Below are 23952 nucleotides of genomic sequence, written 5' to 3'. Positions count from 1 at the left end.
CTTTCTGAAGCCACTGTAACACTTTAATGGGAAACCTTCACCACCAATACAGAAATTAAGCAAATTGACAACATTTCAGACCCAATTATTACAGTTGAAAGTGCAATTTACTCCATGGTTAGTGCTACTCCTTTACCTCTATCCTAAATTCTTCAACATCTTTCAAAGTGCTTCATTGCAGTGGAAGCATGATTTCTAACATTGACTAGTACCTAGAGGTATATTCATACCTAATCATACCTGATTGCATCTTCTCATGGCTGTGTTGTTGCCCGAGCATACTGGCTGTGTCTAAATTCAGTAATGTGAATAGTATCCAGGGGGCTGGTTGGCCCCTGCTCTGCCACAGGATAATCTGGAGTATAACCCCCTCTTTCTGACCCCTCCTGCTGCTGGAACGTGGGGAATCTAGTACTGAGAAACCCTCCCCCTACTACCATTATAGAGGAGAAGATCCATCCTATGTACAGGGCAGCTCCCCACTCTCTCCTCAGCACCACAGCGCCCTCCAGTGGCTTGTTAGTGTGGTGGCAGGTCCAGGCTACAGGGACAAACAGACAGCAGAAACAGCACACCGGAGGCAACTTTCACATGATTCCTCTTCGGAAACCACACCTCTCCAATGATACTGATGACCACACCACCTATACAAGCCATGATCAGGCCTCTCTATGTTCAGAAGTTTCCAGAGAGATAACAAAGACTGGTAGAAGGAGCAGTGGAGGCTACCGTCATGGTTGAGGTCACAGTGGTCCCATTCCAGCCACACCCTGTCTCAGTATGCCGACAGCGTGGCTGTGGAGTCGTCCAGAGTACCGCTGACTCTCCCCAGGGGCAGGCAGCGGGTGAGGATGACGCACAACCAGCCTGTAATGACCAGGCCCAACACTGCTAGCTCCAACTGCCTCTTCATGACTGAGCTGAGCTTAGCTCCTCACAGAAAGCAGGGCTTGACCAGCTGCAGGCACAGTCTGTGTGCCTGTGTGTGGGCATGCGTGCCTGTGTGTGAGTCTAGCCTGTGTGATGTGAAACCGGTCCTCACAGATTCCTGAAAAGAAAAGGGCGTGGGGCAGCAGTCCTGCTCTACAGCTGGGGAATAAAGGGGATTCCTTCTGTTTACTGTGACATGGTTTCACAACAATCCCTCTTTTTCAGTTTGGCCACTCAGTCGCTAAAACAAAGATGTCACTGTGTGCTTTGTTGACTTCAGCCTCTGACTCTGTGGTCTTATAGGAACATGTAATTGTTAAATAAGCCTTGTGTGCCTCCCCAAGTACAGCATGTTTCATACTTCATTCTGAATGTTCAATCTTCTCCCTTCTAATGAGTTTTGATACACTTTTTCAATAAGATAAATAAAAGAGATGCAACAAAAGTCATTTCTAATCAAAATGTTTATTTCTATTAAGTTCAAATCGCAAATCATTCAACGAACATGATTTGTTGCCCGCTAAAGTACTGCCTCTATTCTCTTAGCATGCAGATTCTAATCACAAAATTAACTGTGATAACATTGTTACAAAAACACATTATAAGTAGTAACCACAGTTGAATAGGATGGGGGAAAATGAAAATATGTGAATTACAATACAGGGATATAAAAACAATCAGGTTCATTCAGTTGACGTAGTTGTACTGTCAATATTAGTAACCTATTGATTTTCAGTGATTATATTTCAATAACAGATATTTCCTCAGTAAACATATTTCATGGTATTAGAGTGAACATTTTAATAGCTACAATTACCTAAGTCAGACTTATTTTTTAACAAGAATCAATTAACATGATCTTATTTTTTTTAAACTTCCACCAAGCTATCAAATAGTTCCAGGGCAATTCTAAATCTATGAAAGTCAGACAATACACTGAATAACCAGACATGGACATTCAATGTACAAAATAACAATGTTGTCATGGAAAAACTTGCTGTGACATGTTTCTTCATAGTGCCAACACCTGCCAACACTATTTGCCTGAAGTTAAAAGGCAAATAAAGCACTCCCCTCTCACACATAGTTCTTTATGGCATAGCTGCTGTGAGTGTGAGTGGGCATCCTAGCCAGGGTGTACCTACTGCTGGAACCATGCCTGCCCTCTCTCCCCCTTGGAGGACAGCTGGTACACAGCACCCCTCCTCCACAGAACAGGAACCCAGAGGTCACCCAGCCCACATAGATGGCCGCCCCCATCTCTTTCTTGAGCACCTCAGGGACCCGCGGGTTATAGAAGTCCCTAATTATTGACTGGGCCGTCCAGGACACAGCCACTATGATGCTTAACCCAGCCAGGGCGAAGGTGACCCCTGCGGCCTGCACCATGCTGGCTTTGAACTTGGGATGGCTCAGGCAGTTGGTACACCTAGCTCCCAGGAGGAAGACGAGGAATGCCAGGCAGCCCAGTACCATGCTGATGACGATGAGGCCCCTGGCCGCCTGGAGGTCAGGGGACAGGTCTAGAAGAGCATCATATATTTTACACTGCATCTGTCCCGTGGTTTCAGACACACAGGTCATCCACAGGCCTTCCCAGAACACTTGCATGACCACCAGGTGGGTGCCGATGAACGCTGTAACCTTCCACATGGGCAGGGCACAGATCAGGATGGTGCCTGCCAGGCCCACCATGGACAGGGTGATGCCCAGCTCCTCCACAGCCATGGGGGGCGCTACAGCTTGTGCAGAACTGGGGATGAAACAAAGAGAAAAAATATGTTTTAACAATATGCTCAAAATGTCTGTTGGCTCTTTTATCTCTGTGATTACAGCCTAGCAATTTCCACACATTTTTTCTCTCCCATTTATACTTTTTTATTTTCCATTTACAAAGACAACAACACAGTGAGATGTTTTTTTTTTACATTGTGTGTCATTCTTATCCAGAGCAACTTACAGTAGTGAGTGCATACATTTTCGTACTTGTCCCCTGTGGGAATTGAACCCACAACAGTGGTGTTGCAAGTGCAACTGAGCTACATGGGACAGACAACCAACATCCAAACATGACAATAAACAATAGAAGGGGGAGGACACCCATTGATCCCTGCCACAACAAGCTAGGCATCCTCTGGGACCTGGCAAGAAGGGGGGTATAGTTCATAAACAAATACACAGTTGATATACTAGGCTATGCTCTACGGTTTACACGTTATTCTAGTGTTCCAGAGACCGTCTGGGTCATTGTCATGGTCTTGGAGGGCAGATGCCGCTCATTCCATAGTCAATAAGTCAATGAAATCCCTTAACCAAATGTCCATGCTGAAGCACTGCGGTTTACGCACCTTAAAAGGTATAAGTATGGTCCGTTTGACTGATAGGAAGGCCTATGCAATGTGTTGTTTGGTTCTAGGTTGGACATTGTCCATCCTACTTCCTAACAGGCACACTACAGGACACAGTGGGAAACATACATTATGTATAGTGCCTTCAGAAAGTATTCAGACCGCTTGACTTTTTCCAAATTTTGTTCGTTTACAGCCTTATTCTAAAATTGATTATATTGGTTTTTTTCCTAGTCAATATACACACAATACCATACAATGACAAAGCAAAAAAAGGATTTTAGAAATGTTTCAACTGAAATATTACGTTTGCATAAGTATTCAGACCCTTATGTTGAAGCACCTTTGGCAGCAATTACAGCCTTGAGTCTTCTTGGGTATGATGCTACAAGCTTGGACCACCTGTACTTGGGGAGTTTCTCCCATTCTTCTCTGCGGATCCTCTCAACCTCTGTCAGGTTGGATGCGGGGTGTTGCTGCACAGCTATTTTCAGGTCTCTCCAGAGATATTCGATCAGGTTCAAGTCCGGGCTCCAGCTGGGCCACTCAAGGACATTGTCCTGAAGCCCCTCATGCGTTGTCTTGGCTGTGTGCTTAGGGTTGTTGTCCTGTTGGAAGGTGAACCTTCACCCCAATCTGAGGTCCTGTGTGCTCTGGAGCAGGTTTTCATCAAGGATCTCTCTGTACTTTGCTCCATACATCTTTCCCTCGATCCTGACTAGTCTCCCACTCCCTGCAGGCGCAAAACATCCTCACAGCATGATGCTGCCACCACCATGCTTCACCGTAGTGATGGTGCCAGGTTTCCTCAGGGGGTGATGCTTGTCATTCAGGCCAAATAGTTAAATCTTGGTTTCATTTAGACCAGAGAATCTTGTTTCTCATGGTCTGAGAGTCTTTAGTTGTCTTTTGGCAAACTCCAAGCGGGCTGTCATATGCCTTTTACTGAGGAGTGGCTTCCGTCTGGCCACTTTACCATAAAGACCTAATTGGTGGAGTGCTGCTGAGATGGTTGTTCTTCTGAAAGGTTGTCCCATCTCCACAGAGGAACTCTAGAGCTCTGTCAGACTGACCATAGGGTTCTTGGTCACCTCCCTAACTAAGGACCTTCTCCACCGATTGCTCAGTTTGGCCGGGTGGCCAGCTCTAGGAAGAGTCTTGGAAGTTACAAATGTCTTCCATTTAAGAATGATGGAGGCCACTGTGTTCTTGGGGATCTTCAATGCTGCAGACATTTTTTGGTACCCTTCCCCAGATCTGTGCCTCGTCACAATCCTGCCTTGGAGCTCTACGGACAATTCCTTCGACCTCATGGCTTGGTTTTTGCTCTGACATGCACTGTCAACTGTGGGACCTTATATAGACTGGTGTTTGCATTTCCAGATCATGTCCAATCAATTGAATTTACCACAGGTGGACTCCAATCAAGTTGTAGAATCATCTCAAGGATGATAAATTGAAATAGTATGCACCTGAGCATCCTGAATATTTATGTAAATAAGGTATTTCAGTTTTTTATTTTTAGTAAATTTGCAAAAAATCGAAAAAAAACAGTTTTTGCTTTGTCATTATGGGGTATTGTGTGTAGATTGGTGGGGATTTTTTTTCTTCATTTAATCAATTTTAGAATAACTCTGTAACATAACAAAATGTGGAAAAAGTCTAGGGGTCTGAATACTTTCTGAAGGCACTGTATATACCACTAGATAGCAGTAGTGTGTCATCAGTGTCGGACCTATTTGATGGAGGGACATGACTGAGGTGTTCCACAATATTGCCGGTTTCTTTGAATAGAATAGAAAGAGAACGAGCAGCAGTGAAACTGTCATTCAGAGTGAAACAATGATGCATAAATTGATACTGGGTGGAATATGAGGAAGATTTGATCATTCAAATCTTACTGAATATTACTGGACAGTCTTTCTGTAACACTACTGAATATAATGTGACAATCAATGACTTGATGTTAAACTTTGTCCTAATAACACAATAACAAAAACACCTAAGGCAAAGAGAAAATTTTATGGTGAGACAAATTAGACGCAATTAAGGGATTAAGTCATTTTAAGCTCTCAATATTTTCTGCACGAGGACAGCGGAACTGGAGACTCTTCCTGATCCACAGGTCTGATAACAGGGGAACATAACACTGCTTTCTCACAGCTTAGTGTAAACCTACTCAACTCACACCAGTCTTTTTATGAACTCAAACATAGTTGATTATTTTATTGATTTAAAGATTACGAGAGTGGGTTGATACAACAATATCTGTCACAATAGACATACCCAATGTTTGCAAGCCTTGTAATTGTATATTTTGGTCGAAAAACACATTGAGTTTGAAGCATGTGTGGAATTCTCTGACACCAGTTCCTGTCAAACAGGTTTTACCAGTGTTCTATTTGAACCTTACAGAGAACATTTTATGATCATGAGGAATGCGTATCGTGAAAACAAGGACATCAGTGGGAGTACTGAATCAACAAACACTCACCCTGAAATATGAAAAGATAGTTTATTGTAATAAAACAGAGAACATACAACAGTAAAAAAGTTGCTGACTAATATAATTTGCAACAGTGTATAATCAACTTGCCAGGAATTCGAGAAACAAATAACATTTACATATACTGAACAAAATAATAATCGCAACATGCAACAATTTCTACGATTTTTCTGAATTACAGTTAAGGAAATCAGTAAATTTAAATAAATGAATAAGGCCCTAATCTATGGATTTCACATGACTGGGCAGTGGCTCAGCCATGGGTGGACCTGGGAGGGCATAGGCCCACCCACTTGGGAGCCAGGCCGACCCACTAGAGAGCCAGCCCCAGCCAATCAGAATTGTTTTTTTTATTACAGACAGAAATGGACAGACATGGGAATATAAAGGAAAAGGTACCCGTGGAAAGATGTTGTATGCAAAAAAACTGTACTATGAAGGAAAATATGCACTTAACTATTTGATTGATTAGCCAGGGAAACACTTCACTCTTAGAAAAAAGGGTTCCAAAAGGATTCTTCAGCTGCCCCATAGGGGAACCCTTTTCGGTTATCTCTTTGGAAAGGATTCTGTATAGAACTCAAAACGGTTCTACCTGGAACCCTATGGGGCAGCTGAAGTATCCTTTCGGAACCCTTTTTTCTAAGAGTGAAGTGTTTCCCTGGCTAATCAATCAAATAGTTAAGTGCATATTTTCCTTCATAGTACAGTTTTTTTGCATACAACATCTTTCCACGGGTACCTTTTCCTTTATATTCCCATGTCTGTCCATGTACCTTCTTATACCATCAATACCTTTTGAAAAGATGGAGAAACAACATTTTCATGCAGACCAGTTTGTCCCATGAACCTTCATATTAAATGTCGGTCTTTGTTGGGGTGGAGGAACTTGCCACAGAACCTGCCGGTTTTCTTTAACTTCCTGACGACTTGGCCAGTATATATTTCACAGAGGGGGCTTTGTCGTCCTCCTTGGGGTGGCAGTTACCACAGAGGAGTCCCCCTCCCAGGAGTAGCAGGATCCCAGCCGCCCAGCTCTCTCCGCTGAGCATCCACCAGGAGTCGATTGTAAAAGTCCTGGATGATGAGACTGGCTGTCGAGGATACAGGGATGAGACACAGGATCCCACTGATGATGAGCACCACCCCTACCGCCACCGTCGCCCGTGCCTTGGCCACCTCCTCCAACAGAAAGTTGGTGCACTTCCCCCCCGACAAACACCATGAAGAGGCCAGCAATTCCCACCACGATGTCCACCACGACCAGCGCTCTAGCAACCTGCTAGAGCTGAGGGACATCATGGAGTCATATACCTTAAAATGCATCTGGCCCGTGCTCTGGGCCACACAGCTCATCCAGATGCCCTCCCAGATGGTTTGCGAGGTGACATTGTTTTTTCAGAAGAAGTCTATGACCTTCTACATGGGCACGCCGCCGACAATGGTCGTTCCCTACACAGACGATCAAGGCCAGGGCACTGCCCAGCATCTGAATGCCCATGGAACACATTCTGAATGCAGTGTCTCTCTGTCTCTCTCTACTCATTGACTAACTCTTTGTGTCTCCAAGTTAATATTGGAAGGCAATCAGGTGTTTTGGTGCATTTGAAAACTAGAAAGAAGAGTGTCACTGGCCTGTCCCGCTTTAAGAAACTGAGAGCCAGCCAAATAATACCAGCCTTACAGGATACATTGTTCTGTGCGGATAATAAAGGTGGGAGTTTCATTTTATTCTCCTTTTTGGATATGGTAGATCAGTTTACTAAGCTTTTATTGTTCAAACATCCTATGAGGAATGAGGATGTAGGCATGTGCTTGAAAACTCACCAGCTTGAAAGCTCAGCAAAATGAACTTTCAATGGGATTCATTTGACTTTGTTAGCAATAGATGGCAAATAGTGCTGAAATAAGTTTATAAATAGTCATGGGAGGACAGAAAAGAAAACAGAGGAGGGGAGCACTAGCCCTGTAAAGTACCCTTCTTGCCCTCTGTGTTTATGTGAACTCATCATACCTTCTTAGTTTACACATTCTCAACTAAAAATCAACAGTGATTTGTTTTGCTTTCCTGACACACCTATGCCAAGCTTCACTTTCACTGGGTTAGAGAGGTCACCAGATTTCAGAGCATGCAGTATGCCCCGATTTGGAGACATTCACATTCCATTGGCATTGGCATGAAAAGAGAGAGGTGGGGCTGGGGGCGAGAGATAATCTGATCTGTTTAAACTCATACAACATATTTTTATAATGTGCACTGTTAACTTAAGCATTATGTAATGTATGTAAACAGCGTCTCACTGTCACAAGAAGAAGATGTAACGAGACATGTTTTGGTATACTTGGCACAAGGAATTACGATGTAGTTTAAGGGGTGGTAAGGTGATACTGTTCTTAATGCTTCTTGTTCAAGAAAGTAGTGACAATTGTCTATTCAACAATGAATGAACAATGAAAACAAACCAGGTTCTACCATTTTGTTCAATTTAACAATAACAATAAATTATGAAAATATCCAGTAGGCCTATACATTTTGGCCAATCTCTGCACATCATCTCTACATAGCTGGTTCTGAGAGGAAGCCAGTTTAAATAGCAGAGCTTGTTTCACAGACAATAGTTTTTATCTAACCTAGCTTAAGTTGTATAACTGGTTCATCTGTGCATTCTTGCCCCTCAAAGATTTTGTCAATCTGTCACTGCCAGTATTTAAAGTAAATGTCTCAGTGAGTAATTCTAATAATGGGGGAAATCTATTTCAAATCCTTAGAAGAAATCAGTATTCTCAGGATTGTGTGACAGGGTTAAATACTTTCCTCACTTTCTTACTCGAATCAATGTGATGTAAAGTCCCACTTTTGGTGTCATTCAAACAGAAGACAGTGAGAGAGGATTGTCAGTAGGTCATTTCACCTAAATACTATGCTATTAGACATTTTCAGCTAAGATTTCAGCTGAGAAAAAGGAAATCACAGTAACTTGGAGTCAATTTCTTAAAAAAGACGGTTAACACCAATGTATAAACTTTGTTGGAAATGTTTTATACAAAAGAAATAAGGTTTGCAATTGATTACGTTCTTTAGACATAATCAATCAACATATATTGGCTGTTTGCAAAACATACTGTGATCTACTGTACAAAGTTATGACAAGTCAATTATACATATATAATGTACATATAGTCCATGTTCTTACATCAATACTATCATTCTGGCACAGTGTCCTTATACGGTAAAAGAGAAGTTAGGGTTATGGGAATGGCTTCAATTCACTTCAGTCATCACCCCATGACCCATGAGATGATCCCTCTACACTGCGTATAGACTAGTACTACTTCTCTGTAACGTCATTTCTTATAGGCAACAGTTCTGTCTTGTCTTTTTCTTGCAAAGTTCTGAAGAGCTCAGTTAATTTGTTTTCACATATTTACTCTGTTCTGATTTCACATAACTTTCAAAACGTAAAATGGAAAAGAACAAGACTGGATAATACCAGTAACTTGCATGGTATTTTCATTTCACAGAAGATTGCCAAAGATAATCAAATAATTTACAGTTTCTTTCAACAGTTTCCAGCTCAAACGTAAGCTCTGCTGGTAGCTGTGGATCTTGCCTGTGAGTACTTCACTGGGTAGTCGTCACGCTCCTCCTTGGGTGGGCAGGAGCTGCAGAGGAGCCCCCCTCCCAGGATCAGGAGCCCTGCGGTGCCCCAGCCGATGTACAGCGAGGCCCCCAGCTCCCTCCTCTGGGCCTCGACCAGCAGAGGGTTGTAAAAATCCCTGATGATGGTGTTGGCAGACCAGCAGACAGGGACGAGGATGAGGACGCCAGCCACGATGAAAATGATCCCACTGGCAATGGCTACTTTAGCTTTGGAAGCCTCATCCTCCACAAAGTTGGTGCACTTTCCTCCAGAAATTCCCAAGAGGATGCCGAAGCATGATGCGATGATGGCGATGACGCTTAGAGCTCTGGCAGCCTGCAGGTCCTGGGGTAAGGCCAGGAGGGAGTCATAGATCTTGCACTGCATCTGTCCCGTGCTCTGGGTCACACAGTTCATCCACAAGCCCTCCCATATGACCTGAGCAGTCACGATGTTGGCTCCGATGAAGGCTGTGACTTTCCACATAGGCAGGGCACACACAATAATGGTCCCCAGGAACCCAATGATAGCCAGGACGAAGCCCAGCATCTGTCTTCCCATCGACACCATTTTAAAGAATTCTTGTTTTTTGTTGTAAAATCAATGAAGCTCAGACAGAAGTTGTAGAAGAGAGTCAATGCAGGTCAGCTCAGCTTGGTTGTAATCGTTGTTAACTAATAACTAAGTCACGTCCCCTGAAGTTATATGGACCTCTCTGCTCCTGAAAGGGTGGAGTCAACATCCTTCCCCCTGACCTGAAACCAGTTGACATGGTAATTTTCAAGCCGGACCAGATTCTTTCACCTCCCCTGTCGGTATGTGTGAATGACAATGGGTTTCGATGAGATGCACCTCAAGACCTGTGAAGAAGAGATAGTAATTGGTCCATTCAAAAAAATGCCTCTGTAGTGAATGCCGTTTGGCTGGGTGGTTAGGCCTGTCTGCCCATTGGTTTCAGGGTAGAGAGATAAACCGTCAAGAATGCCACCTAAATTCTCATTAGTCATGGCCGGACGTTCGAAGCTACTGTTGTTCCCTGTTTTCATGATGACATTTTTTATTGCAACTATTGTTTTCTGTAATCAGGTTGCTAATACCACCAGAATTCTGATTTGTCATAGCCAGAAGTAAGTTAAGGCCTATATTCAGTCTCTGATTTCTTGGTTTTGATCCTGAACCCATTTCTTTCATGAAATAAACCAATACATTAAATGAACATATTACAGAACATTGCCTTAAGCCCGGGTACAGATCTAAGAAACCTTGATTTTAAAGAAAGCTGTTGGCAATCTAATTAAACAACCTATTTGAGTTACAGTCTAGACTCTCAAAACTATCCCACTGAGCACGGACGTCAATTCAACATCTATTCCACGTTGGTTCAACGAACGTAATTTGAGTGAAATGATGTGGAAACGATGTAGATTCAACCATTGTGTGCCCAGTGGGATGTTTGTATATTTGGAGAGAGGAGATATAAGGGAGCTTTTAAACAACCATGCAACCATTCATTTCCAAAATGAAAGGAGATTCACAGATACACGTCATCATGTAACTGAAAGATATTGATCCCTTAAAATCCTTAAAAGTCTATTGACACACCCTATCAAAATCCGACAGTTTAAGCTAGAGATATATGCATGGGCTGTGTCTCAGTACACCACATCCCCTATGTCGGCTTTCCGCATCTGCGGTGGAAAGTGGCCGAGCTACGGCGGTGTTTGTCAAACCATGAGAAAAAGATTGGTCCACTCACATCAACGTCTGTAGCGTCTGAACAGTTTGGCCTACAAACTAATATAGAAAGATGAGACTTTCACAAACGCGCTGGTGTTCTCCGTTTTGCTCTACGACCCCTATAAGCCCCACGGGACTTGTCTGATGTCAGAAACGCTGATGTGCCAACTTCTGTCTAGCGTCAAAACCGTTTTGGCTACAAACTAAGTGTCACAGGATCACATCTGAAGGTAACCCATACAAATTAATGGAAGTATAGATGTAGTTTTGTGTCAACAAAAATAAGGGGTTGAATATGTGTAAATATATATATATATATATATTCCCTGAGCTTTCTTATATCTCCTAGATATAAGACATACACTTCAAAACCTTATTCCTTATGTATTTTGCCTTTTATGAATGTGTTATTCAATGCGCTACTATGCGCTATAGTAGTAAAGGCCAAATTTAAAAATATATATATTTTTTTTAGACCTGAAAGGGTCTTGAAATTCAAACTCAAATAGCTAAATGATCTATGGTATGACCATCTTAAACAAACTCCATATGTTAGCTTAGTACCCCCTCCCCCAACGACTTAGATGTTTAGATTCATGATTTAAAGCAGAGTTGAATTCAAAATGCAACTTTTAAAACATGAATCGTAAGTTAGAAAATGCATAGGCTTTGATTATTGGTATGATTATTGCTCACAGTTCATGAACATTTGAAATCGCAGTTATTGTTTCCCAACTTTTCCACAAAGACACATTAAGCCTACACATTGTTTTATATAATAACGTGTGTGTTTATATTTGGTAAATATAGGCACTACATATTTACAGAAAAATGGGTTGTTTTCTGTGTACAGATACATCACAAGTCATAGACCAGCCAGCTATTTACAAGACAACAGTATCGGTTGCACAATGGGAGAACACAGGTTGCTGCTAAAATGAAAATTTACGCTACATCCATTCTCATTATCAAACTATTTGTTGTAATGTTTGCATACTGGTATAGTAGTCAAGACATAAGGATTTACATTGTCAACATTTGAAAGAACAGATTCTTCCTCTTGTGTGAAAGTGCAAACACTCATAAACATAATGAATATCATTCACACAATCATTTTCATGTCTATACATTGCATGTTATTCTCATCAATAACAATATCTACATATCAATGCGGACAAAAGTACATGATATAAGTACATTTTGGTGGTGCAATTAAACTCAGAGGCAAAGCTAACCAAAACAATAGCTTGAAAACATCAAGGTCCAGCATACCAGTCAATATTCAGGGAGACATTCCCGCTTTCCATTTCACTTTGTTACAGATACCGTCCAGGCCGTCCAGGTACAGCGAATTCTATTGGTGCTGCATATGGCTTGCTTGGTGCATACGAACCTGTCCCTGAGTAGGGTCTGCTGGCTGGGGTGTAAACTCTCCCATAGGGCCCTGCCTGGACCATTGGTTGGCCTGGATAGGGGTACATGGGTGCTCCTTGAGGATAGCCTGGGTACCCATACATCTTCTGGGGCGGGCAGGAGGTGCAGAGGATGATCCCTCCGATGAGGAGCAGCGCTGTGGAGCCCCAGCCGATGTAGATGGAGGCTCCTATCTCCCTCCTCTGGGTCTCGATGGTCAGAGGGTTATTAAAGTCTGAGATGGTGAACGCTGCCGACCAGCAGACGGGGATGAGGACCAGAAGAGCACCAATGAGCAGCAGGATGCCTCCAAGGATCGTCACTTTACTCTTGGAGGATTCAGACTTCAGGGTGCTGGTACACTGGCCCCCGATGAAGGTGACAATCAGGCCGACAAAGATGAAGATGATGGAGATGATGACCAGGGCCCTCGCTGCCTGAAGGTCTGTCGCTAGCCTCATCACTGAGTCGTTTATCTTGCACTGCATCTGTCCCGTGCTCTGCATCACGCAGTTCATCCACAGGCCGTCCCACACAATCTGTCCTGTTACGATGTTGGCACCGATGTAAGTGGTTACCCTCCACATGGGGATACCTGTGGTCACTGCCACCCCCACAAAGCCGATGAAGCTGAGCACCTGGCCAAACACCTCCTTTCCGATCCTTCCCATGACCAAAGGTTATGTCCGGAGTGGGAGAAAGAGAAGTCTGGCTGCCTAGGTCTGGATCTCTGGAGCTATGTGAGAGGTCTGATTGACGATCAGAAACAACTGGAGCCCGCTGAGGAGGAAGAATGTGCAGGAGGAGTGGTTTCCTGCCACCAGGTGAGTTGTTCCGGACAGACCAGTTTCCTCAGGCTATCACACTGTAGATACTTTGTGACACACAGACAGAGCTGACAAAGTGGTGACAATACTTCACTCAATACTGTCATCTTCAGAAAGCTCTCTTTCATATGCAACAGGTTCAAAACAACCTGGACTTCATTGGGATTACACTTCTTCCAACTTGATACCATCTACACTGAAACTGGCACTTCCATGATGGCATTACCCATCTATCAAAATGCTAAATCCCTGACCTTCATTGTGACTTTGAAAATGTAAATAAATACACATATGCAGGCCTATTTATTTTATAAAAAGTTGTTTTTTCCATCACTGTATGTATCCACATTTGGATTGTATATTTATATTTCAAAAGATGTAGGGTTAGGACATGTTATGAAAGTCACATTCCACTACCAGTTACTCAATGTGTCATTTGTTTCCACAAGTGACTCACTGTGGTCTGATCATTTAACGTTTCATCATCTGCAGGTTACAAGAAACTGTCAACAACTTGCAATTTAGGGAAAAGGGTAATGGTGACACTTCCTAACCACATCAGAACTTATCTTCATCCCAAAAGTCTTCACCTAACCACAAGAGCCATTTAGATTATGCTTAAGATACAATGAATCAAATCAAATCAAATCAAATTTTATTTGTCACATACACATGGTTAGCAGATGTTAATGCGAGTGTAGCGAAATGCTTGTGCTTCTAGTTCCGACAATGCAGTAATAACCAACAAGTAATCTAACTAACAATACCAACACTACTGTCTTTTACACAGTGTAAGGGGATAAAGAATATGTACATAAGAATATATGAATGAGTGATGGTACAGAGCAGCATAGGCAGGATACAGTAGATGGTATCGAGTACAGTATATACATGAGGTGAGTATGTAAACAAAGTGGCATAGTTAAAGTGGCTAGTGATACATGTATTACATAAGGATGCAGTCGATGATATAGAGTACAGTATATACGTATGCATATGAGATGAATAATGTAGGGTAAGTAACATTATACAAGGTAGCATTGTTTAAAGTGGCTAGTGATATATTTACATCATTTTCCATCAATTCCCATTATTAAAGTGGCTGGAGTTGAGTCAGTGTCAGTGTCAGTGTGTTAGCAGCAGCCACTCAATGTTAGTGGTGGCTGTTTAACAGTCTGATGGCCTTGAGATAGAAGCTGTTTTTCAGTCTCTCGGTCCCAGCTTTGATGCACCTGTACTGACCTCGCCTTCTGGATGATAGCGGGGTGAACAGGCAGTGGCTCGGGTGGTTGATGTCCTTGATGATCTTTATGGCCTTCCTGTAACATCGGGTGGTGTAGGTGTCCTGGAGGGCAGGTAGTTTGCCCCCGGTGATGCGTTGTGCAGACCTCACTACCCTCTGGAGAGCCTTACGGTTGTGGGCGGAGCAGTTGCCGTACCAGGAGGTGATACAGCCCGCCAGGATGCTCTCGATTGTGCATCTGTAGAAGTTTGTGAGTGCTTTTGGTGACAAACCGAATTTCTTCAGCCTCCTGAGGTTGAAGAGGCGCTGCTGCGCCTTCTTCACGATGCTGTCTGTGTGAGTGGACCAATTCAGTTTGTCTGTGATGTGTATGCCGAGGAACTTAAAACTTGCTACCCTCTCCACTACTGTTCCATCGATTTGGATAGGGGGGTGTTCCCTCTGCTGTTTCCTGAAGTCCACAATCATCTCCTTAGTTTTGTTGACGTTGAGTGTGAGGTTATTTTCCTGACACCACACTCCGAGGGCCCTCACCTCCTCCCTGTAGGCCGTCTCGTCGTTGTTGGTAATCAAGCCTACCACTGTTGTGTCGTCCGCAAATTTGATGATTGAGTTGGAGGCGTGCGTGGCCACGCAGTCGTGGGTGAACAGGGAGTACAGGAGAGGGCTCAGAACGCACCCTTGTGGGGCCCCAGTGTTGAGGATCAGCGGGGTGGAAATGTTGTTGCCTACCCTCACCACCTGGGGGCGGCCCGTCAGGAAGTCCAGTACCCAGTTGCACAGGGCGGGGTCGAGACCCAGGGTCTCGAGCTTGATGACGAGCTTGGAGGGTACTATGGTGTTGAATGCCGAGCTGTAGTCGATGAACAGCATTCTCACATAGGTATTCCTCTTGTCCAGATGGGTTAGGGCAGTGTGCAGTGTGGTTGAGATTGCATCGTCTGTGGACCTATTTGGGCGGTAAGCAAATTGGAGTGGGTCTAGGGTGTCGGGTAGGGTGGAGGTGATGTGAACACATTGTGTTGGGGAAATGGTTCTAACATGGTGACCCCAAACCACTAGCCTCGTATGAGTCTACCAAACCACTAGCCTCGTATGAGTCTACCAAACCACTAGCCTCGTATGAGGCTACCAAACCACTAGCCTCGTATGAGTCTACCAAATCACTAGCCTCGGATGAGGCTACCAAACCACTAGCCTCGTATGAGGCTACCAAACCACTAGCCTCGTATGAGTCTACCAAATCACTAGCCTCGGATGAGGCTACCAAACCACTAACCTTGTATGAGTCTACCAAACCACTAGCCTCGTATGAGTCTACCAAACCACTAGCCTCGTATGAGGCTACCAAACCACTAGCCTCGTATGACAGTATTTAGAAATATCTATATCGAGCTTTGACATACCCTAACAAGGAGGGGTAAAGGAGAGGGAGGGTGCGTGTGTGAGATGGATGATATAATTAAGTGGACCCTGGAGGAGACTTAAAGAGTTATTGGTATTTGGTTTAATCTACTTCGTGGACAATCTTACCACACTGCCTCAAAGTAAATGTCCAGACTATGGAGTAGCCCATCCTACACAAGCCCTTTATCTTACAACAGTCCAACCACTCCACACCCATCACTAATGCTTTAAAAGGTGGAATGAAATACATTTGTCAATTTAAAAACTTTATTGGAAAATGTGTTTAAATTATTGGAGTTAAAACAAAAAGTTAGTTCAAAAGCCCCAAAGCAACATTGTTAGGCTAGTCAATGTTCAAAGCAAATATTGCCATGTGCTCACACATAGGCCGCTCTTGCCGAATAGGATTTTACATATCTTGCCACATTGTATTTGGAGGAGTGTCCTCGATCCTGGCTTAGTGGACACTGGCTACAGAGAATCCCTCCACCCAGAAGCATGAGTCCCTGGAGTGCATGGTACATGAGTGCATGGTACAGTAGGCTACTTCTAGATGGTGTTAAAATGACAACCGTGGTTAAGTTTATAAAAGAAGAACACTTATCTGCACCTATGGAGTCTAGATGAGTCACACCTGATAACAATTGTCTGGTGCTGTGCGGATTGGCCTGTTGGTGTGATAGACGAATCAGTAGGTCTAACTGAAACCTAATGTAGTAGGCCTAACAATGACAGTAGGCTACAGATGTTTTTGAGGCTGCATTTACAAAGACAGAGCAATTCTGATATTTTTTCCACTAATTGCTCTTTTGACAAATCTTTTCATCTCTGTAAAAGATCTGATGTGATTTGTCAAAAGACCAATCAGTGGAAAATATATCAGAATTGGGCTGCCTGTATACAGACAAATTCTTATTTTCCTCATCTCTTATTGTTTTTCTATTTTATGATCAAGTCAACATGAATCTGATCGTTATCAAGCATCTGAATAGTTATTCTAAATAGGTCAAGGTTTACACACCAAACAGAGCAGAGCATAGGGGTGTTTGTACTGATACTGGATAAAATGTTTTACCGCAACAGAAAGACAATTCACCTCACTAATAACCCAGTGAAAGCACATGTGAGTGATTCATTGATGAGCTTTCATAAATAAATGGATAATACAGACGTATTATATTTATATTGTACAGTTTATTTACAATGATGACACACTTGTTTTAATCACAGGAACAATGTTAAGACAGTGCCAAAATGGAGACATAACTTGATATACAGTATTCCTAACCTCATGGATTTAATCTGACATTAAAGGATATTAACAGGGTACTTCAGTAGTAGAGAATATCAGCTGTTTAAAAAAAACTAAAATACTTATATTATAATTATAACATAACTCGTAACATTATTTTAACTCAACAAACCCATTCAAGTTCTTTGTGATTTAAAACTCTCACAGTTTTTGTTATGAGAACTGTCTTTAGTGTCCTCATTTAAATTCAATTTGATTAAGTAGATCTTAACATGACACTGACATGAACATCTCAGACATATTGCATGGGTCCGGAGGAGGTGGATCTGACCTGAGAGAACTTGGCCGGATAGTGGTGGTCCTGCTTGGGGGGACAGTTCCAGCACAGCAGCCCCCCTCCCATCAGCAGCAGTGCTGCAGCACCCCAGCCTATATACAGAGACGCCCCCAGCTCCCTCCTCTGGGCCTCGATCAGCATGGGGTTGTAGAAATCCCTGATGATGGTGTTGGCTGACCAGGACACTGGGATGAGGCAGAGGATGCCTGAGATGATGTAGAGGACTCCAGCCACAATACAGGCTCTAGCCTTGGATCCCTCCTCTGCTATGCAGTTGGTGCATTTCCCTCCTGCAATCGACAGGCAGATGCCGAAGATACCTGTCAGGATGGAGATGATGATCATTGCTCTGGCGGCCTGGAGGTCCTGGGGTAGTGCCAGCATGGAGTCGTAGACCTTACACTGCATCTGGCCAGTGCTCTGCACAACACAGTTCATCCACATTCCCTCCCAGATGGTTTGGGCCGTGACGATGTTGGCTCCAATGAAGGCTGTGACCTTCCACATAGGCAGGGCACACACGATGATGACCATCAACCAGCCGATCAACGACATGATGATGCCCATGATCTGGATCCCCTGGGAAACCATCTTGACTGAATAGTTCCTCACACACACACTGTCCACTGATTGTTCCTGACCTCACACACGTCAACCTGAGTATCACACACTCCAACCTGAGTACAGACAGGTCCTGAGGAGTCGAGCTATTCCCAAAGAGTTCAGAGATGGTTCACACAAAAGGGACCAGTATTTATGGAGTTGTGTTGTAGGAGGTGGTGTTTGTAATGTGTTAAAAACAGAGATATGATGCAGGTATATGATATTACAAGTCCCTGCTCTGCTCCCATTTGCTGAGAAATGTTTATACACAAACAGACAGAAGCCCGGTGACCTCTAGCAGTGCTGACCTAAGAGAAAAGAGCAGCTTCAAGGTCATGTAGCCACTTGACACGGAAACAAAACAGCTATTCCTTCTGACTCACTACTATGGGACTCATATCAAAGAAACTGACTATGGAGTTTTAAAAATAGGGATTATAGTTATTAAGAAATGTGTTATTTGGAGGTGTTTAAACTATACATTTTTTTATGACTGCACACTAATATTTGATTGACACTTTATTCAGGACACAATGTTTTCACTAAGACTACCAAAATACAAGATGAAGTGGGGTGTAACAGAATGTGTGGTGTAACAGAATGTGGGGTGTAACAGAATGTGTGGTGTAACAGAATGTGGGGTGTAACAGAATGTGTGGTGTAACAGAATGTGGGGTGTAACAGAATGTGTGGTGTAACAGAATGTGGGGTGTAACAGAATGTGGGGTGTAACAGAATGTGTGGTGTAACAGAATGTGTGGTGTAACAGAATGTGTGGTGTAACAGAATGTGTGGTGTAACAGAATGTGGGGTGTAACAGAATGTGTGGTGTAACAGAATGTGGGGTGTAACAGAATGTGGGGTGTAACAGAATGTGGGGTGTAACAGAATGTGTGGTGTAACAGAATGTGTGGTGTAACAGAATGTGTGGTGTAACAGAATGTGTGGTGTAACAGAATGTGTGGTGTAACAGAATGTGGGGTGTAACAGAATGTGTGGTGTAACAGAATGTGGGGTGTAACAGAATGTGTGGTGTAACAGAATGTGGGGTGTAACAGAATGTGTGGTGTAACAGAATGTGTGGTGTAACAGAATGTGTGGTGTAACAGAATGTGGGGTGTAACAGAATGTGTGGTGTAACAGAATGTGGGGTGTAACAGAATGTGGGGTGTAACAGAATGTGGGGTGTAACAGAATGTGTGGTGTAACAGAATGTGGGGTGTAACAGAATGTGGGGTGTAACAGAATGTGTGGTGTAACAGAATGTGGGGTGTAACAGAATGTGTGGTGTAACAGAATGTGGGGTGTAACAGAATGTGGGGTGTAACAGAATGTGGGGTGTAACAGAATGTGTGGTGTAACAGAATGTGGGGTGTAACAGAATGTGGGTGTAACAGAATGTGGGGTGTAACAGAATGTGGGGTGTGACAGAATGTGTGGTGTAACAGAATGTGGGGTGTAACAGAATGTGGGGTGTAACAGAATGTGGGGTGTAACAGAATGTGTGGTGTAACAGAATGTGTGGTGTAACAGAATGTGGGGTGTAACAGAATGTGGGGTGTAACAGAATGTGGGGTGTAACAGAATGCGTGGTGTAACAGAATGTGGGGTGTAACAGAATGAGTGGTGTAACAGAATGTGGGGTGTAACAGAATGTGGGGTGTCTCAAGCCATCAATCAGTTGTCCATTTTCTCTTATGTTAAATTTACCTAGGCTACTGTAGCAAACAAAACTTTAGGCCTACATTTCAGCTTGGCTAACCTGGTATATAAAGTATCTAAAATGGAATTGGGATGTTATTTTAGGGTGAAACTGTCAACTAAACAGTAATCTAATATATCTAGTCTGTGATTTCTCAACAAAAATGTCTGTTTGACGGTTGGTGTGAGGTGTTGCTGAAGAGTTAAGAATAACCAGTGCCATGCAGAGGGATATTATGATATTGTTATCAAAGGCCGTTGCTCATGTACAGTCAAAGAAAACATGAGACAGTGAATTTGAAGTTGAAGTTGAACAAAAAAAAATATTTACACTTTTATCACCATTGACATGTCTATTTTCAGAATCACATATACATTAAAAATATACGTTTAGTCGAAATTATGAATGAAATATGCACTTTCAATGCAATGTTATGGGGCGGCAGGTAGCCTAGTGGTTAGAGCGTTGGACTAATAACCGAAAAGTTGCAAGATCAAATCCCTGAGCTGACAAGGTAAAAATCTGTCGTTCTGCCACTGAACAAGGCAGTTAACCCACTGTTCCTAGGTCGTCATTGAAAATAAGAATTTGTTCTTAACTGACTTGCCTAGTTAAATAAAGGTACACATGTTATGGGAAACCCATTCAGATCATTCTGAAATATTTTATATGAATATACATCTGAAGGAGTATTAGCTGACATAACATGTAATTTCTGCGCCACTGTCTGGAAGTACTGTCTGTCTTTAGCTAAAGTCAAATACAATGGCATTTTGTCATTTAGCAGTTGAACAAAGCTACCAACCCTACCAACCCTCCCCTAACCCTACCAACCCTCCTCTAACCCTACCACCCCTCCCCACCCCCCCCCCCCCCTCCCCTAACCCTACCAACCCTCCCCTAACCCTAACAACCCTCCCTAACCCTACCACCCCTCCCCCAAACCTCTCACCCCACCCCTCCCCTCCCCAAACCCCCCCTCCCCTAACCCTACCAACCCTCCCCTAACCCTACCACCCCTCCCCCAATCCTCCCACCCCTCCCCAACCCTCCCTCCCTCCCACCCCTCCCCTAAACCTACCAACCCTACCCTAACTCTACCACCCCTCCCCCAATCCCCCCTCCCCTCCCCTAACCCTACCACCCATCCCCCAGAGGAAGCTGCCTCCCATGATCATGAGGGGCGCGGCCCCCCAGTCAATGTAGAGCTAATGTACAGCCAATCTAGACCCTTGCCAATTCCGGATTTGGCCCTCTAATCCTCCATGCACTTGCCCCCGATCACGGCGAGCAGGATGCCCACCAGGTCCATCATGATAGAGATGATGATGGGAGCACGAGCGGCATGGAGGAGCTGGGGTGGATCCAGCATGGAGTCGTAGACTCCTTACACTGTATCTGACCTCTACTCTGGACCACACAGACCTTCCACATTCCCTCCAATAAGTTTTGTGTCATGATGTTCTCGCTGATGAAGGCTGTGACCTTCCATTGAGGCAGGACACAGACATTGATGACCCCGATCCAGCCAATGATGCCCCGTGCTGCGCCCAGCATCTGAAACATAGCAGATACCATATTTTCTTCTTCTTTAAGTCCTAGAGGAGTCGATGAAGGAAATCAGCCAAAAATGAGTATTTTCTTAGAATTCAGTTGCTTGGTATGTCTTGCTTGAAAGATATCCAAGTGTCAATGTTTAAGCCAATTTGGGAGCAGGTGCTTCTATACACCTGACTTGGGAGAGGCTTGGCACACACACACGCTCAAACACAGCTTTGACATGACTTGCCGCTTCCTCCCCAGGGCATGTGCCGTCATGCTGGCTGTTTTTTGTCTTCTCTATTAAATGGTATAGGTGGAACAGCCTCATTGGGACTCACCAGTGTTCAAATAGTTTTAGCCGAGCTAAAGAGGAATCGTGTGTGCCAACACACTTAAAGTATAAACTCAGTGTCAGTGTTTCAGTATTTTCTCCTCTCTTTTGCAAGTTTTATGCTTATCTTCACACTACATTATGTGGAATGGAACTAATAGAAAAACATCTGGTCATGTTAGGTCATCTGTGAATAAGGATTTTTTCAAATCTTTTATATAAACCTCAAATATCAATGCTAGACAGGTAAAAGTATTATAATCTGACAATTAGATCATTCGATTGAGATACTTCCCAACCCCTTTCCTCTTAATATGAACAGAGCCCTTTCATTTCTCAAATGAAAGGGATGTCGCTATATAGAGTTTTCAATGAGAGAGTTTTAACAAAATGTTATTCTACTTCGGCTACCTACATTACCTGACATTCACTATTCACCTTTGACCCCATGGCTGACCTTTGCAGCTCTGGGACTCCCAGCAGATCATGTTGACTTGAAACAATGCCAGAATACACACATGCTTTTACAACTCTAATGGCAGAGTTTAACCAGGATATCCACTTATTTAATTATTTCAAATACCAGTATATCATCCTACAGATCGCCTTGAATACATAGGCCTACTGTAATTTATTATTTTCCTGCTTGAGTTTACAATCCCTTGCATAGAATATGTTACAAGACTGCAACAAGAGTTCATATGTAAGGTGCTCTTTGGTTTCCCAGGCTTGTGACATTGCCAAAATAAGGTAGACATGTTGCCTTTCTATGAGATAATCCCTTACAAAAACAGTACAAATATTTAAACTAAAGTTCCATTTCATCAGGGGTGTAGTGCTGCAACGCTCCCTCACCTTTTTCAATTTGAGAATACATGGAGCTGGTAAAAATATTATTTCTGAAGCTGAATCAATTATTGCAAGATCACGTAATGATTCATTAGTATTTTACATAACAGAACCAAATATAATTGCATAGCATAGTAGGCCTATAACGTTACTGTTAGACCTACACCAAAAACACCTCCTCATTTGTAACGAGATTTTAAGATTCAGCTGAAGCTGAATAGTTGCATTTATTTTTCTCATACGGCCAAAACTCAACAGAGCACACCATTTGCTATAATTTGCTCAAGAAAAGAGAATTTCAAGAAGATCTAAATGCGTATTCTCATGAAACTGATTGAGATCAAATGATTGGCATGCAGATGCAGTTTGGACATTTCAACAGTAAAACGTGAAGAATTATCATTTACTATTGACAGTGATGGCCTATTTTGAAATCAGGTATGCCTAACTTGATGTTTGAGGGTATTCAAAATATAACATTTTCTTGAGACAATATGTGCGTCGACATAGGCAGACGTTGTATTTGGAGGATGCATTTTACATATATTCTGTAAGAATATTCAATAGGCTACATCTGTCAGTACAAACTTTGATTGAGAAATGATGACGTACTTAAAAAAATGTTTTGGGGGGGGCACTTCCGTACAAAAATATTTGCACTACACCACACCATTTCATTAAAACATTACAATTGGACATACATGTGAAATCTGATAAAGACCACCGTATTGAGTGAGTGAATGATTGTCCTGTTACTCTACTCTAGTCAGAGAGAGAAAGTGAACTCCCCTCCAGCGATGTCTGTTAAAGTATCAATCAACCAACCAATCAACCAACCAATCAATCAATCAAATCTTTCTTTATGTCACCCGAGCAGTTGATAGATGCACATCAGACAAGTCATTCAGTTCATCCACCATTTTGTAGAGGCAAGAGCGAAAAGGAATACTTGAAAGCTGACCTTGCAAGGAGATGTCAGTCCTTAGGGGTTGGAGGGCTATAGCCTGTTGTTCTTCCGTTCGCCTGGAGGACGTGTCTGCTTTGATGGACAAGGGGTCTGGCTGGTTAGTTCTGTGGACGGGTCTGTCTTCGACTAGCCACAAACACAACCGAAGGTGATCGCAGTTGTCAGACTGTAGAGAGAAAAGGAAGGGGGGGGGGGGATACAGATTGTTTCCATATATGAAAGAGGCCACTGTTAGAGAGCTTAAATTACCTCTAGGAACAATGCCCCTATTTTACCCTGGCATGGAGAAACTCAAGAAGATTGAGTTCCCCACTCTG

The 23952-nt window shown here is 43.1% G+C and overlaps 5 protein-coding genes and 2 pseudogenes across 5 annotated transcripts; all 7 read right to left on the bottom strand.

Moving 5' to 3' along the window:
• Positions 1-236: 236 nt before the first annotated feature.
• On the bottom strand, positions 237-1004 carry LOC110507119 (claudin-4-like; annotated as a pseudogene).
• A 375-nt stretch (positions 1005-1379) lies between these two features.
• Positions 1380-23811, bottom strand: cldnj (claudin j). Its single transcript, XM_021587924.3, has 2 exons — positions 23630-23811; positions 1380-2683 (listed from the first exon to the last, which is right to left on the bottom strand). The coding sequence occupies exon 2, from the start codon at positions 2656-2658 to the stop codon at positions 2008-2010; it is 651 nt and encodes a 216-aa protein (XP_021443599.1). The 5' UTR covers positions 2659-2683; positions 23630-23811; the 3' UTR covers positions 1380-2007.
• On the bottom strand, positions 6623-7475 carry LOC149971269 (claudin-4-like; annotated as a pseudogene).
• LOC149971268 (claudin-4-like) lies at positions 8804-9995 on the bottom strand. Its single transcript, XM_090223569.1, has one exon. It carries the CDS (start codon positions 9993-9995, stop codon positions 9360-9362), a length of 636 nt encoding a protein of 211 aa, XP_090079695.1. The 3' UTR covers positions 8804-9359.
• On the bottom strand, positions 8804-13366 carry LOC110507726 (claudin-4-like). The gene has a single exon (XM_021587927.3). The coding sequence runs from the start codon at positions 13244-13246 to the stop codon at positions 12479-12481; it is 768 nt and encodes a 255-aa protein (XP_021443602.2). The 5' UTR covers positions 13247-13366; the 3' UTR covers positions 8804-12478.
• Positions 17227-18427, bottom strand: LOC110507725 (claudin-4-like). Its single transcript, XM_021587925.3, has one exon. The coding sequence runs from the start codon at positions 18230-18232 to the stop codon at positions 17597-17599; it is 636 nt and encodes a 211-aa protein (XP_021443600.1). The 5' UTR covers positions 18233-18427; the 3' UTR covers positions 17227-17596.
• On the bottom strand, positions 21202-21524 carry LOC118944721 (claudin-4-like). The gene is made up of 2 exons (XM_090223458.1): positions 21372-21524; positions 21202-21300 (listed from the first exon to the last, which is right to left on the bottom strand). Exons 1-2 carry the CDS (start codon positions 21522-21524, stop codon positions 21202-21204), a joined length of 252 nt encoding a protein of 83 aa, XP_090079584.1.
• Positions 23812-23952: the final 141 nt, after the last annotated feature.

The sequence above is a fragment of the Oncorhynchus mykiss genome, chromosome 27 (assembly GCF_057628025.1).
Source record: "Oncorhynchus mykiss isolate SJ-2025 chromosome 27, ASM5762802v1, whole genome shotgun sequence".
NCBI classification, from domain to species: Eukaryota; Metazoa; Chordata; class Actinopteri; order Salmoniformes; family Salmonidae; genus Oncorhynchus; species Oncorhynchus mykiss.
Note: the sequence above shows the minus strand (reverse complement) of the source record. Positions and strands in the feature narration are given on the sequence as shown.